This window comes from Arachis ipaensis, chromosome B6 (assembly GCF_059453495.1).
Source record: "Arachis ipaensis isolate K30076 ecotype BB chromosome B6, ASM5945349v1, whole genome shotgun sequence".
In the NCBI taxonomy this organism is placed as follows: domain Eukaryota; kingdom Viridiplantae; phylum Streptophyta; class Magnoliopsida; order Fabales; family Fabaceae; genus Arachis; species Arachis ipaensis.
Window position 1 is genome coordinate 32,200,481 of NC_142441.1, and position 17,238 is coordinate 32,217,718.

Below are 17,238 nucleotides of genomic sequence, written 5' to 3' on the forward strand. Positions count from 1 at the left end.
AATAAGCTGCATTTCTGGTGGTTTTGCAGGTGGCGAATGCACAAACTCGGCACGAAAAAGGTCGTACCGAGCTATGATGACGATGACAGAATCCACCCCATCCCAACCCGTCAACAAGGACAAGCCAGAAATTTTATTCGTCCCCAAAGACTATAAAGCAAACGATCGAAACTTAGATGACCCAGTTGTCATCACAGCACAAGTCAGGGAACCGTTAGTAAAGAAGATCCTGATGGACCCAGGAAACAGCGCCGACATACTTTTCTACTCAACTTTCCAAAAGATGAAACTAAGCGACAAGAATCTCCAACCATCTTCCGGAGAACTGGTAGGTTTCTCAAGTGAGCGTGTCTCCATTCGGGGTTATATCTGGTTACAAACCACTTTCGGGGAATACCCCAACAGTAAGACAATAGACATACAGTATCTTGTTGTGGACTGCAGAAGTCCATATAACATCATTTTAGGCAGACCATCTTTGAACGCATTCAATGCTATTGTTTCTACTGTGCATTTGTGTGTTAAGTTTCTTTCGCAGGACAACAAAGTAATTACTATCCACAGAGATCAGAAAGAAGCCAGGCAGTGTTATAACGCCAGTCTGAAAAGCGAACAGCCAAAACAACCCGAACAAAAATACGTCCAAGAAGTATATAACTCAGATCAACTGCCTGCCCTGGCCGACCTGGACCCTAGAACAAACCATCAAGAGCGGCCGATGCCAACAGACGATCTAACCAAAATCCAATTAACCAAGGACGACGAATCCAAGTGCACATACCTCGGCGATGCGCTTAAAGAAGAAGAACATAATCAACTAACTGAGCTACTAAGACACAACGCTGACTTATTTGCATGAACCCCAGCAGACATGCCAGGAATAGACCCTAACGTCATTTGCCATAAGTTGGCCATCAATCCAACAATCCGACCTATAGCCCCAAAGAAACAACACCTCGGCACGGAAAAGAGAGCAGCATCTTTGGAAGAAACTCAAAAGCTACTTAACGCTGGATTCATCAAAGAACTCAGATACTCTACCTGGTTAGCCAATGTGGTAATGGTAAAAAAGAACAACGGTAAGTGGAGGATGTGTGTGGACTATACAGACCTTAACAAGGCCTGCCCAAAGGACGCATACCCCTTCCCATGCATTGATAAACTTGTTGATAATTCTTCTAGTTCCAATGTTTAAGTTTCATGGATGCTTATTCTGGCTATAATCAGATCCTTATGCATAAGGCTGACCAGGATAAAACTGCCTTTATTACTGACAATGGAAATTTCTGTTATAAGGTTATGCCATTTGGACTCAAAAATGCAGGTGCTACCTACCAACGACTGATGGACAAAATTTTCACAAATCAAATTGGACGAAACATAGAAGTCTATGTCAATGATATGGTGGTGAAATCAACACACACGGAAAACCACGTTAAAGACCTAACAGAGATATTCCAACAACTCCGAAGGTACAATATAAAGCTTAACCCTGATAAATGTGCTTTTGGGGTACAGAGCGGAAAATTCCTCGGCTTCATGCTCACTGGCCGAGGTATTGAAGCAAATCCCGAAAAATGCCAAGAAATCTTAAACATGAGAAGCCCAAAAACAGTCAAGGAGGTCCAACAACTAACTGGCCGACTCGCAGCCTTAGCCAGATTTCTGCCTCGAGTAGCTCACCGATCACACAATTTTTTCAAAAATCTACGAAAACAAGAAGAGTTTCACTGGACCGAGGAATGCGAAACAGCTTTCACCGAGCTCAAGGCCATACTTTCAGCTCCTCCAATCCTCCAAACTCTAAAAGTTGGTAAACCACTCTATCTATATTTATCTATTACTGACCAGGCTATCAGTTCTGTCTTGGTAACAGAAGCAGAAAAGCAACAACACCCAGTGTACTTTGTAACAATCCTGATTTTCGAGTACGCGAGATCTTTTCTAAAGGCACGGATTTCTCCGGAAGATCAGTAAAGAGAACACCTCTTCTATATCAACAAGTATCTCGATACTCATTGTCATTATGTCATCTTTAAGCTAGAACCTTTTCTGAGGCAAGCTCGATAACGCAGTCACGAAGAACCTAGTTTTTGAACCGTATCGGTTAGGAGTTTTGATTCGGTTTTTCGTAAATAGTCTCAATTTGATGAACCGGACTCGATTCATGAGAGAAGAGAGATAATATGATAATATCATCATTATATTAGTATTAGAAGCTTCTTGAATAATATTATAAGGTTACCTGGTCTATTTTAGTTAAAAACAGAAAATCGGTTTAACCGTATTTACGGTTTACTAGTGCAGCTTAGCACCAGCACTCTCTGATGACTTTAGCAATGCTAAGGCCTCATTATACATGTTCTATTATCATAATAAATATGTTACTAGTGTCATTTATGCTAGTAGCTCAGAAAATAATTTTTAGAGATGTTTTTACGAGTGTTCCGATACACCTAGTTTTAGTAGTTGTACACCAGAGATATTTTAATATTATTTTAATCCACCTCCAAGCCAACCAATCACAACTCACCTTACACCCCCAAGACCTCCAAGGCTGTCTCATTTCATCATTTTGGCCAAAAATAACAAGAGAGAAAAGAGAGAAACTTTCATGAACACTTAATCTTCAAAGCTTGATTTCTTCTGAACCAAAACTCAAATCAAAACTCCGATTTCACCAAAATGATCCTCTCTTCTTCCTCTACATAACCAAGTAACTTATCAAGGCTGGAAATAAGGTTAGATGGCTGTCCCTTTCCCATTTAAATTCGGTTTTCAAGGAAAACCATGCAAAACATGTGTTTTCTTGATGTTCTTCCTTAGGAATCATGCTTAACTTGACTTGAGGGCCAAGAAATGTTAATTTCCTCCAAGTCTAAGGTGAGATATCTCTTCCTAACATTCTGAGGGAGATTTGGTCAGTTGAGAGTTTGTGGATTTAAAGTTGTTTTTGATGTGTTTTAGGAGGAAAAAGTGCTTTAAGAACACTTCAAAGAGTAACCGGATTTGGAGCAGCAAATCAAGGTAGGGTGTCACGAAATTAATCTTGATTATTTGTGTTTGAGTTGTGTGAATGTTGTATTATTTGGCTGTGCTAAAAATTAGTTGCATATATGATTGATTCTTGGTGAAAATTTGGTGAAATTTTGATGAAATTTGATGAAATTCAAGCTTTAAAGTTCATGTTCTTGGGCAGCTGGAAAAACGAAACCCTAAGCTTAAATTGGGGATCAATTTGTGTTAAAATCATGTAGAAAAGATGGGGCTTTAGTGGCTGCTAATTTATTATGAATTATAGTAAAAATCGGTTGCTGAAAAGACTGAAAAACGGGTAAAAACAGAGAAGGAATCTGAAGAATTTATGAAGAACATGAAGAACACTTTGAGTGTGATGAAGAACAATGAAGAACAGGCCTTAGATCTTAAAAAAGGCAAGGAAGTAAAATTTTTGGTGTTTTAGGGGTTATTTAGTAATTTCTGAAAGTTAGGGTGGTAAAAGTAGAAATATTAAAAGTTACGGGTGGTAAAAAGTGAATTTTAAAGGTTAAAAGTAAAAGTAAGTTAATTTTCGAAAATTTAATGATAAAATAATAAAAAATAATAAAATATTAAATAATAATATTTAATTAAAAATAATATTTTAATAAAAATAATAAAATAATACGGAAAAGGCAGTTTTCTGTAAAAGCTTTAGAAAGACAACTTTAAGTGCAAAATTTCATAATTACTTTCATAAAATACTTAGGGAGTGGTAAAAACATATTAGTGAGGCAAAGATAAATAAAAGATAAAAAGTTGAAGAAAAGATAAAAATCGAAGAAAAAGTCTGTAAAGTTTTAATGACAGAAAAACAGACAGAAATTAGTGAATGAACTAGGGAAACATAGTTAGTCCTTGAGTTGCGACTAGGGTTAGGTATTATATGAAAAGTTAAATTATTTCAGTATAGACTTAATGAACCTATACTTGGGACAGACTAACTATTCATACCGAAATTTACATAAGCTTTAAATACATACGTTAAATAGAGAAATCAGAGCAGAGTAGAGAAACACAGAGAACAGGGCAACCAGAGTAAAGTAAAGAGATAAAGAGAAAAAGAGTAATATAGATACAGAAGAAAGAGTAATCAGAAAAAAGTAAAGAGATACAGAGAATAGAGTAATCAGAGCAGAGCAAAAAGACAAAGTGAAAAGAGTAATATGATAAAGAGAATAGAGAACAAGCAGAGGGCCTGTTGAAAGGTCATTTGTTGCGTTAAGGCAACTCCAGAGATATTTGTATATTCAACTGCTGCTTTTCTGTTGGCCCTAGAGGTCCTGTAGGCCCAAGTTCACCTACAGTAAGTTGTTATTCCTGTAGGCCGAAGTTCACCTGCAGTGAATATCAATTGTGTATCTCAGGGTGTTGCTCCTGTAGGCCGAAGTTCACCTACAGTGAGTTGTGATACCTGTAAGCCGAAGTTCACTTACAGGGGCGCCATTTCTGTAAGCCGAAGTTCACTTACAGAGGTGTCATTTCTGTAGGCCGAAGTTCACCTACAGAAAGTTGTTGTGCTGTAATTAGACTATTTCTGTAAGCCGAAGTTCACTTACAGAGGTGCCATTTCTATAGGCCGAAGTTCACCTATAGAAAGTTGTTATGTTGTGATTGAACTATTTCTGTAAGCCGAAGTTCACTTACAGGAGTGCTGTTTCTGTAGGCCGAAGTTCACCTACAGAGAATAAGCCATATCTAGGACTAGTTCCTGGGTAATGTCGGGCTGCAGGGTGTAAACTGACACGTGAGCTCATGACCTGCATAGGACAGACATGCATCATACTTGGTTGCGCATTTCCTCTGTTATGATTGTTGTTTGAATGTATGCTTTCTTTGTTTTCATTCTATTCTCTGTGTTTGTGTTTTGTTTTCTTGTATTCTTTTGTTTGTGTTTTGCTTTCTATTTTCTCTATTTATCTGTTTCTTCTGTCTACTGCTTCTCGGTATTCTGCTATTTATCTGCTAGACAACATAGAATTAATGAACTTAACTAATAACCCCGACCCTACTAAGAACTCCCCAGTTCTTACCCCTTCTCTCTCCCTTCCCCCTTCAGATGGAAGCATGAGTACCCTTCCGTAGTTCGCTGATGATCGTTCACAAAAAGGATTCCACTCTAAATAGTCTTCTGAGTCTAGAGTGAACTCCGTTACCTGTTTATATGTATATACTATGAGGCCAGCCAACGTCTGCACCCCGCTTTTCTACAAACTTTAGCCTAAGTCCTCCGTACGATGTTGCTGTTATGTGGCCACTCGATGAAGTACTTGAGAGACGCTCTTTGATGACATATGATCGTGCAGAGGAGTAGCAGATGATGTTCTACCTTTTGGTGACGTTCCACCTGACTTGAGTTTTGAAGACCTAGAACGTACTTTCCCTCGCTTTAGTAGTTTAGAGGGACTAGGTGAGTATAGAGTCTAGGCTAGCCTGGGCGCCAGCTTAGGGACTTCTTGAACAAGTCAGGGCCTAGGATGTTGTATGTATATATATGTACATAGATATTATTTAGCTATATCTAGAGGTGTTCTAACTAAAGGTCTATACTCTAATAAAGGCTGGATAACTGAATGTTGCTAGCTACTTGTGATGTATTTATGTGTGGTTGCTTATAACTGTTTTATCTGTTATCAGTTGTGAATTCATTATGAATGATTCCGTCTATTAATCCAAATGTTTTCAAAAAAAAAAATACCCCGCAAATTAACTACGTTTTTAACAACGAACCAGGCTCCTATAATAAATAATAGATAATAATTAGGAGGACAAATTGGTAGCACTCAGTTTCTGGTATGTCCTAGGCGTACTGAAAATTGGGTTGTTACATACTTCGTCAGTAAATCCCTTCATAATGCCGAGGTCTGTTACCCAAAGATAGAGAAACTGGCCCTAGCTCTGGTCACAACGGCCAGACGCCTACGACACTACTTCCAAAGCCACACCATCGTAGTCCGAACAGAACAATCCTTAAGACAAATACTGACGAAGCCCGAGCTAGCAGGAAGATTAATCAAATGGTCGATCGAGCTGTCAGAATACGATATCCAATACCAATCCAGAAGAGCCATCAAATCCCAAGCACTAGCCGATTTCATTGCAGAACTCACTACAGAAGAGCAAGATCCCGAAGATAACATATGGACACTATATATTGATGGTGCCTCAAACAGTAAAGGTTCCGGAGCAGGAATACTCCTCGAAGACAAACACGGAACACAATTCGAGCAATCCCTGCAGTTTACTTTTCATGCAAGCAACAAACAAGCAGAGTACAAAGCCCTAATAGCAGGACTTCGACTGGCTCACACAATGGGAATAGCACGTCTAAAAGTCAAATGCGACTCCCTCCTTGTGGTGCAACAGGTAACAGGTATTTTCCAAGTAAAAGACCCGTTGTTAGAAAAATACAATATCATAGTCAATAACCTCGTCAAAAATTTTAAAAAATTCAACATATCCCATATACCTCGGGAACAAAATGACAGAGCAGATATTCTCTCAAAATTAGCAACAACAAGAAGTCAAACTACACCACCCATCTTATCCCAACTAACACTCGAAGAACCTAGTGTTATACTAACATCAATCTCGAGTATTTCGCAGGAGGATGACTGGAGATCACCCTTCATCACTTACTTGCAAACAGGTAACATCCCCAGCAACATCCAAAATCAACGAAAGTTTAAATGAAGAGCGAGCTTCTACACAATGCTCGGAGCCGACTTATACAAAAGAGGATTCACAAGACCCCTGCTAAGATGCCTAAATACAGCAGAGGCCAAACTGGCAATAGATGAAGTTCATGAAGGAATCTGTGGCACACACATCGGCGGCCGAAGTCTAGCTGCCAAAATCCTCTGAGCTGGTTACTATTGGTCGACGTTACAACAAGACTGCATGAATAAAGTCAAACATTGCGACCACTGTCAACGTCATGCACTAATCATCCATCACCCAGCCGAGCAATTACGCACATCCGAGATATGCTAGCCATTCAACAAATGGGGGCTAGATATCCTCGAACCATTTCCACCGCTCCAGGCCAGGTTAAATTTTTAATTGTCGCCATAGATTACTTCACAAAATGGATAGAGGCTACACCATTGGCAAAAATCACTTCTGAAAAAATGATTTCTTTCGTATGGAAAAACATACTATGCCGTTTTAGTATTCCTCAATCCATCATCACTGATGATTGATGAACGGACTCTTGACGGTTTAGAATTTAGCTAATGGAGTCTCGTTGTAAAGTATAGTTTCCAAACCAATCAATAATCCTTTCATACAAAAATTTTGGTTTGTCACAATTAATAATCCCCAATAAGAAAATTAACCGGAGTATTTAGACTCCGGGTCGTCTCACGAGGAATTGCAATGAAGTGCTCAATTATTGGCTATAAAGGGGTTAAGGGGTTGGTTTTATATTTTTGCAAGAAAATAAATGACAAGAAAAATTAAATGACAAGAAGAGTAAATTAAGCAAGTAACTAAAGAAAGCAATTAATAAAGAAAATCAATTAATAAAGAGAGACATTCATGGCAAGTGTTGAGATCATAGGCTTTCTATTCTAGTCATGCAATGATTAATTCATCTTATTTAGTCAACTCCAACAAATAGGGAGAAAGTCAAACAAGACTAATCAATCATACCACAATAATAACAAGAATTTATCTTATTACGTCATCTCCAATATTGGAAGAAGGTATCATATTATCTTCCATGAGAGAAGTCTAATAAGACAAGCTAATCTCAATCCAAAAGTCCTAATCAACTTACTAATTAAATTAGCAAAAGATTAGCGTCAATAGAAACAATATTAGCTAACAACTCTAGGTCACCAATATAAGTTGGACTTTCATGACTCAAGATTGCCCAATTACTCTTTCCAAGCCAAGAATGCTCAAAATCTACTCCAAAGCCCAACCAAGCATTTTGTCAAACACTTGGTGGGTAATAAAGGAAAGCATAGTAAAAGTACAAGAATAATAAATCTACCAACTATCAATTGTAAGAAAAGTAAATTCACAACTCAAATTAACAATTAAAAGAACATCAAACATAAATTGCATTAAAGAAAATTAAGATCCAACAATTGTTCATAAACATAAAAATGACAAAATAAAGGAAATGACAAGTAAAACTAGAAGAATAGAGATGTAATAACAAGAAATTAAAAGGAAGGACTAAATCAAAACAAGAATTATAACTTGGATCCAAGAAGAATTAACTAAAACTACCCTAAAATCTAGAGAGAGGAGAGAGCCTCTCTCTCTAGAATTCTACCCTAAAACATGATGAAAACTAAACTATGACTATTTGGTTCATTCCCCCCTCAATCCTTGGGTTCAATAGCATCAGAAATGAGTTGGATTGGGCCCAAAATGAGTTAGAAATTGCTGGCCACGATTTCTCTTTAGTGGACCCACGTGCTCCATCGGTGCGCGTGCGTACATGGCACGTGCGCGCCTTTATGCGTCAGGCAACATATGGTAAATTTTATATCATTTCGAAGCCTCGGATGTTAGCTTTCCAACACAACTGGAACCGTCTCATTTGGAACTCTGTTGCTCAAGTTATGGTCGTTTGAGTGCGAAGAGGTCAGGTTTGACAGCTTTACGGTTCTTTCATTTCTTCATGAGTTCTCCCACTTGCATGCTTTTCTCCTCACTTCTTCCATCCAATACTTGCCTTATGAACCTGAAATCACTCAACAAATACATCAAGGCATCGAATGGAATTAAAGTGAGTTAAAATTGGCAAAATTAAGGCCTAAAAAGCATGTTTTCACATTTAAGCACAAATCAAGGGAGAATTGCAAAACCATGCTATTTCATTGAATAAATGTGAGAAAAGGTGATAAAATCCCCCAAATTAAGCACAAGATAAACCACAAAATCAGGGTTTATCAAATCTCCCCACACTTAAACCAAGCATGTCCTCATGCTAAGAATAAAGAAGGACAAGAAAAGGGGTATGAACATTTATTCAATGCAAAGAAACTATATACACCTATCTATATGAACGCAACTAGATGCAAAATGACTCTATCTACTTGGTTAAAAGTAAATCAATCTCCAAGAACATGTATGAACAAGTAGAGCAAAGGTCATATGACGACTCAAAAATCCTACCAATTCAAATATCAAAATGAGGTTCAAATAGACTTGCAAGAAGAAAGCTCATGAAAGCCGGGAACAAGGAATTGAGCATCGAACCCTCATCGGAAGTGTATCCGCTCTAGTCGCTCAAGTGTATCGGGTCGATTCACTCAATTCTCTTCTACTCATGCTTTCCATGATTTGTTTTTCATCTAACAATCAACAATTATTCAATGCATGCATACATTCATCATGAGGACTTGTTCATAGGTTGTAATGGGGCTAGGGTTAAGGTAGGATGCATATGGTCAAGTGAGCTTGAAATTTGAATCTTTGATTAATCTAAGCTCTCACCTAACCTATATAACAACCTATAAAATTCTAATATAGTACCTAGCTACCCATGATTCCCACTTTTCACATACTCATGCATTCTTTTTTAATTCACATTCCATATGCATTGATTTTTATTGAACTTTACTTTGGGGCATTTTTGTCCCCTTTTTATTGTATTCTTTTTCTATATGTTTTTGTTTTTCTTTTTCTATATTTTTTTCTTTATATATATATATATATTTTTTTTTTCTACATTTTTTTTTTGAAAAATATATACAAACATATCAATGCATATGGTTTTACATATGGTGCATGAATATGTACCCAATTCCTAATACTTTTAACAAAAATAAAAATTACACTTTTACCTCAACCAATGTACCAAATTTCCCATACCCAAATGATACACACCTTCACTAGCCTAAGCTAATCAAAGATCCAAATTAAGGACATTTATTGTTTTTCACTTAGGGGTAGTGATGTGCTATAATTAAGAACAAAAAGGATTCAATAGGCTCAAATTTGGCTAACAATGGTTGATGAAAGGTAGGCTATTTGGGTAAGTGAGCTAATTAAAATGATGGCCTCAATCATATAAATGCATATATACATGGAACAATGGACATATAGAATCAAACAAATCAAAGATTACAATCATAGAAAGAGAACAATGCACACAAGAATGGAAAATAAGTGGTTATATGATGTAACCACACAATTGGGCTCAAAACTCACATGCTTGTGTTCTTAGCTCAAAAACTATGTTCCAAAATACATTCTTCAAGCAAGTTTGTCACAAATTTTTTTTTTTCAAATTGGTAGGGTGCCCTAAAAAAAAACAATTTTTCTTGGAAAAGAAATCATCACCCTAACCAAGTAGTCCTAACATAAAAAGAAGTGGTAAAATATATACAAATTATAACTAACATGCAACCTATCATGCAATGCAACAACTAACTAACATAGACAAAAATTAAAAATTGGTGTTGAAAAAGGAAGTTGTTACCCATGGAGGTCGGTCGGACGACCTCCCCACACTTAGAAATTTGCACCGTCCTCGGTACATGCAAAGAAGAGCAAGGTGGATGGATTTCTATAATTGATGAGTTCCTTCCAAAGGTTGTGCGGGTGAACTTGTTTGGTGCTCCATCTAGAAGTTTTCCTTTTCCTCTCCTTCTTGGTGGCCAACCTAAAAGGAAAGAGAAAGAAAGAGAATTAAGCCTACAACAAAGATAGCAAAGCAAATAGAACATAGGCGAGGGCTAATGCCAAATAAGAGTAAGGTTCTCACTACATGGTAGCTACAACATGTGAGTGAGAAAACAATATAAGCTAAGGCATATTAACTAACACTTGATGCAAGAGTAAAGTCAAAGCATGAAGAGCATATTGAGCATCAAGTTCAATCAATAATTGACACAAACAAGATTAATGATAAGCATGAGAGCATTTGGTCCCATCCTAACTCAATGATGATGATGTACGAAAACAAGGGATCATGAGTCAGGAAGAACTAAAGAACTAATCTTGTGTGTAGAGCAAGTATTACGATTAATGCCAAACAAGTCACAAAGCACCAAGATTAACCTAGAAATTCTCAACAATTGAATATAAGAATCCAACACCATTATTAAAACAAGGACTTAGAAAAGAAAACAAGAACAAGTTATAAAAACAAAATTAAAATGCAATGAATGAAACTAGGCAAATGCAATAAAAGATGATGGAAGAAAAGAAATCCTTTTTTTAATACCGGCGCGGACGCGTCATGCACGCTTCTGCGCCGATGCGCAGTTTGGACAAAGGACGCGTACGCGCCAGGTGCGCGCACACGTGGCTTGTAGGCACAGAATAGGCACAAGCTAGGCATAACTCTCTGGAACATGTACCAGGAGGGAAGGTGGCGCTAGCGCGCACGCGCACAGCGTGCATGCGCGCGCATTGCGCAATTAGCTTCAACGGCGCGTACGCGCCAGGTGCGCGCACGCGCGGGTGGTTTGTGCCTCAGGCATGGTGTTGGCGCAGTGTAGGCGCAACTCTCGGGTCAATGTATGGAGGGGTGAAATTTTTACATCCACGCGTACGCGTACATGGCGCGTCCGTGTGGATGGTCGAAAATGCTTGAGGCGCGTGTACACACCATGTGCGCGCACGCGCGGGTTGGTGCTCTGTTTTTCAAAATTTTTCCAAGTTCTTGCACCAAACCAAGCATTCCAAACCTCCAAACAGCTACCAAAACACCATAAAACCTTATTTAACCTACTAAACTACCAATTATACTCAACAAACTCAACAAAACATGAAATTGAACTAATTACCAATATGTACAAAAGGGAAAAATGAAAAGAATTTACCATGATGGGGTGTCTCCCACCTAACACTTTTGTTTATTGTCCTTAAGTTGGACTTATGGGGAGCTCCTCTTAAGGTGGCTTGTGCTTGTAACCATCTTGGAACATCCACCAATGCTTGAATCTCCAATAAGCTCCATTCTTCAATGTTAATATCTTCAAGCTTTGATGGAGTTCTTCACAAACCATGAGCTCCCAAAGTTGATTTTCCTTGTGCGATCCGGGATCCCACACTTTGTTTTGACACCCATCTTCAAATTGATCATCATGATTCCAATTGGGTGGTTTAGCCTTGGAATTCTCAAAGAAGCCCCCAAACAACTTCCTAGACCCATAAAATTTAGCTCCACACCAAACCTTGCAATCAAACTTTGAGCAAGCAACCATAATGAACCTAGAATGATGTTTCCAACCACTACACAACTCTCTCTTACTCTTAACTCCACAAAGAGCTCTAAGTTGCCAATCCGTCTCAAGCAAACCATATTCAAGTGAGAATTTAAAGCTTAGGGATAAGAATTTTACCCACTTGAATGTTGTATTGGATGGTGACTTAGGAAGGGGTAGTCCTAATGATCTTGCAAGTTCCACTCCCTTGTGCTCTTCTTTGACTACCTCCACCTCTTCACAAGCTTCTTCAAATTCAACCTCTTCCTCTTGGTAGCTCTCTTCCAATTCAATCTCTTCTTCATTGCTTACCAAGGGCATGGGAGGTTGTGCATCTTCTTCTTTGATCTTAATTTCAAGCCCAATGGGAGAGGATTCAATTGTAGATAGGAACTCTTCAATGATTGAATCCATCTCTTGGTCAACCTCTTCAAAGGCTTCAACCACTTCTTCCGGCTCAATTATCTTAACTTCCTCCTCTTGTTGCACTCCTTGCTTCAACTCCTCTTCTTTACCTTGAAGCTCTAAATTCACTCCCTCACTATGTTCCTTAATTACCTCTCCACATTCGTCAATGGGAGTGTCTTGATTGCTTAGGCTTAGTCGGAAGGGGGCCATATTGCTAACAGCTTCCACTAGGATAGCCATCTTGCCTCCTAGCTCTTTAAACTTCTTTTCATCCTCCTCTTGTCGCCTTAAGATATGAGATTCAAGATCTCTCAATTCCAACATGGAGGCTTCATCGGAGGGCGGTGGTGGAAGAGAGGGTTCATTGTTTGAGGGGAAGGCATTATAGTTGGAAGGTAGTTCATTTTGGTAAGGGTATGGAGATGGTGTATATGGAGGTGGTTCTTGAGAGTAATTGTGTTGGAATGGTGGTGGTTCCATGTGTGGTTCATATGGTTCATAAGGTGGTTGATATGATGGATAAGGGTTTGGGTCATATGGAGGTGTTTGGTGGTAGGAGGCTTATGAGTAAGGTGGTTCAAAATTAGGTTGAGGAGGTGGTTCATAGGCATGTGGTGGTGGTTGTTGACAATCACAATAAGGGTTACCACATCCATTAGATTGATATGCATTAGGATGAGAGTTATACCCATAAGAATCCGGAGGTTGTTGTTGCCAAGAAGGTTGATCAATCCCTTGAGGCTCTTCCCACCTTTGATCATTCCATCCTTGATGCATATTGTCATTATAGTTCCCATTCCCTACAACATAATTTAAGCCAAACTCATAGCCAAAGTGGTGAGAATTCATAATAGCAAGAGAAAATAAAAACAAAACTAGTAATAACTAATAAAAACTAACTCTTAAAACAAGCAAAAACTAACAAAGAAGCATATTAACATATATACAATAGCCAATAACATAACACCATTGCAACTCCCCAACAACGGCGCCATTTTGATGAACGAACTCTTGACGGCGCCATTTTAGCTAATGAAGTCTCGTTGTGAAGTATAGTTTCCAAACCAATCAAGAATCCTTTCATACAAAAATTTGGTTGTCACAAGTAACAAACCCCAAATGAAAATTAACAGAAGTATTTAGACTCCGGGTCGTCTCACGAGGAATTGCAATGAAGTGTATGCATATTGGCTATGAAGAGCAAGGGGGGGGGTTGGTTGATAATTGGACAAGAAATTAAATGACAAGGAAAGTAAATCAAACAAGTAAATAAGAGAAAGCAAGTAATAAAGAAAAGCAATTAATAAAGAGAGACATTCATGGCAAGTGTTGAGATCATAGGCTTTCTATCCTAGCCATGCAATGATTAATTCATCTTATTTAGTCAACTCCAACAAATAGGGAGAAAGTCAAACAAGACTAATCAATCATACCACAATAATAACAAGAATTTATCTTATTACGTCATCTCCAACATTGGAAGAAGGTATCATATTATCTTCCATGAGAGAAAGTCTAATAAGACTAGCTAATTTCAATCCAAAAGTCCTAATCAACTTACTAATTAAATTAGCAAAAGATTAGCGTCAATGAAAACAATATTAGCTAACAACTCTAGGTCACCAACATAAGTTGGGTTTTCATGACTCAAGATTGCCCAATTACTCTTTCCAAGCCAAGAATGCTCAAAATCTACTCCAAAGCCCAACCAAGCATTTTGTCAAACACTTGGTGGGTAATAAAGGAAAGCATAGTAAAAGTGCAAGAATAATAAATCTACCAACTATCAATTGTAAGAAAAGTAAATTCACAACTCAAATCAACAATTAAAAGAACATCAAACATAAATTGCATTAAAGAAAATTAAGATCCAACAATTGTTCATAAACATAAAAATGACAAAATAAAGGAAATGACAAGTAAAACTAGAAGAATAGAGATGTAATAACAAGAAATTAAAAGGAAGGACTAAATCAAAACAAGAATTATAACTTGGATCCAAGAAGAATTAACTAAAACTACCCTAAAATCTAGAGAGAGGAGAGAGCCTCTCTCTCTAGAATTCTACCCTAAAACATGATGAAAACTAAACTATGACTACTTGGTTCATTTTTCCCTTAATCTTTGGGTTCAATAGCATCAGAAATGAGTTGAATTGGGCCCAAAATGAGCTAGAAATTGCTGGCCACAATTTCTCTTTAGTGGACCCACGTGCTCTATCGATGTGCGCACGTACATGGCACGATTTTATATCATTTTGAAGCCCCAGATGTTAGCTTTCCAACGCAACTAAAACCACCTCATTTGGACCTCTGTAGCTCAAGTTATGGTCGTTTGAGCGCGAAGAGGTCAGGCTTGACAGCTTTACGGTTCCTTCATTTCTTCATGAGTTCTCCCACTTGCATGCTTTTCTCCTCACTTCTTCCATCCAATGCTTGCCTTATGAACCTGAAATCACTCAACAAACACATCAAGGCATCGAATGGAATTAAAGTGAGTTAAAATTGGCAAAATTAAGGCCTAAAAAGCATGTTTTCACATTTAAGCACAAATCAAGGGAGAATTGCAAAACCATGCTATTTCATTGAATAAATGTGAGAAAAGGTGATAAAATCTCCCAAATTAAGCACAAGATAAACCACAAAATCGGGATTTATCAATAATGATAGACAATTTATAGTTGAAAAGTTTACAAAATTTTTATAAAATTTCAAAATAGTTCAACAGTTCTCTTCTGTCGAACATCCACAAACTAACGGCTTAGCTGAAGCCGCCAATAAGATCATTTTGCAGGGACTCAAAAAGAAGCTCGATGACTCAAAAGGAGAATGGGCCAAGCTTATTCCCGAAGTACTATGGAGCTATAACACAACTGAACAATCAGCAACAAAGGAAACACCATTCAGGCTAGTCTACGGAAGCGACGCAATGATACCAATTGAGGTATCCCTACAAAACACCAGAACCACAAATACAAGCAAAAGCGACAATGCTGAAAGCAGAAGAGCCGAGCTCGACCTTGTAGAGGAAGTTCGAGACAAATCCGCACTACAACAAACAGCGGCAAGACGAGCTATAGCTCGAAAATACAACAGGAAGCTCAAGCAGAGAACATTCTCAGAAGAAGACCTCCTACTAAGAAAATTCAAGGACATACGAAAGCCACAAGGACATGGCAAGCTAAGCGCAAATTGGGAAGGACCATTCAGAATGCAAAAAGTCGTCGGCAAGGGAGCATACAAAATACAAAGACTCGACGGAGCTATACTACCAAATACTTGGAACATATCCTCTCTGAAAATGTACTTCAGTTAGTCTATAAGTCGGACATGGTGATGCACTCTTTTTTCTACTACCAGATTTTATCCCTAAGGAGGATTTTGCTGGAGAGTTTTAATGAGGCACACCACCCCGCATTCTTTTCAATCAATCACATTGCAAACTAAAAAACACTACTGCTTATATCCTATCTCCCATACCATTTGCGTGGCTAAATTCAAACAAACAATACTAGAACTTCCGACGCATTCAAAGTGTTGCAAAACAAATCAAACGTCCAACAAGCTTATCAAATCCAGTTCTAACCTTATCAAACTTCCTCAAACCAAAAACGCATAGCACCAAGTATACATAATCAATCGATTGCAAGCCTAAACAGCACTGATAATAAGCATTCAGTTCCACAAACCCTATACATCAAACCAAAACACAAACTTTCCAGAGGTACAAACACCTGTACCCTACTCAATCCTCTAAATCATTCGATCCTCGAAAGCGAACATATATCAAATACGCCAAAATATTCAAATCATGAAACATGAACAAAACCAACCATTATATTTGTTTAGCCAACAGACCAGCAGTTCAAAACAAAACACCAAAACGATTATAAGTCAAACAAATTCATAACACTATCTATTACAGAACTCAAATATCAGGGTTCTCCCCCTCACCCTCAACACCATCATCGTCTTCAACTAATTCATCCCCCACTACAACTTTACAAGGATTCATTCTTGAAAGATCAGCAGTGGGAGCAAGAAATTTGGCCTGCTCAACAGCCCTCTCAAATCCAGCCGAGAACATCTCCAAGCCATGGTCCTCTTTCTCAGTTTCAGTCTGCTTCTTTTCCACTCCAAGAACTACCAGTCTCGCCTCCAAAGCTGTGTTTTTCTCCTTCAGTTCCTTCTCAGCCTTCTCACAGGTCGTCAGTTTCTCTTGGAGGGTGTTCACCAAGTCAAGAGCATCATGAAGCTTGCTCAACTTCTCAACATTCTCCTGCATAAGCTGAGTCAGGGAAGCTTTATCAAAGGCATCCGAGCATGTTTAAGCTCCTGAGTCCGACCTATACACATCAAACGAACTCCAAGAACCTGAATAACACAGAAACAACCTCAATCAAGCAAACAATACAAAGGAAAGCTAAAATACAAAAATAAGAAGGATTACCTGCAAGTACTGAGCAACACCAACATAACCAACTTCATGGATAAGCTTCACGTCAGAGGGACTTTGAGCATGCTCATCAGCAATACTAGGGCAGGGAAAATGCTCACCCCAGACAGATGTCACATCTTCACTTCCCCTATACCCATGCAAAGCCCTCTGGTTCTCA

At 38.3% G+C, this 17,238-nt stretch overlaps 1 protein-coding gene across 1 annotated transcript; it reads left to right on the forward strand.

Moving 5' to 3' along the window:
• Window positions 1-82: 82 nt before the first annotated feature.
• LOC148555062 (uncharacterized) lies at window positions 83-15,938 on the forward strand. The gene is made up of 4 exons (XM_088490588.1): window positions 83-547; window positions 1,228-1,472; window positions 5,844-6,405; window positions 15,351-15,938. Exons 1-4 carry the CDS (start codon window positions 83-85, stop codon window positions 15,936-15,938), a joined length of 1,860 nt encoding a protein of 619 aa, XP_088346714.1.
• Window positions 15,939-17,238: the final 1,300 nt, after the last annotated feature.

Bases quoted from the DNA above. Each gene is read 5' to 3' on its own strand.
- LOC148555062 (XM_088490588.1), top strand. From the start codon at position 83: ATGACAGAATCCACCCCATCCCAACCCGTCAACAAGGACAAGCCAGAA. The intron at 548-1,227 runs GTAATTACTATC...GGCTATAATCAG, and splicing joins TTCTTTCGCAGGACAACAAA to ATCCTTATGCATAAGGCTGA. The intron at 1,473-5,843 runs GTACAATATAAA...GGTATGTCCTAG, and splicing joins ATATTCCAACAACTCCGAAG to GCGTACTGAAAATTGGGTTG.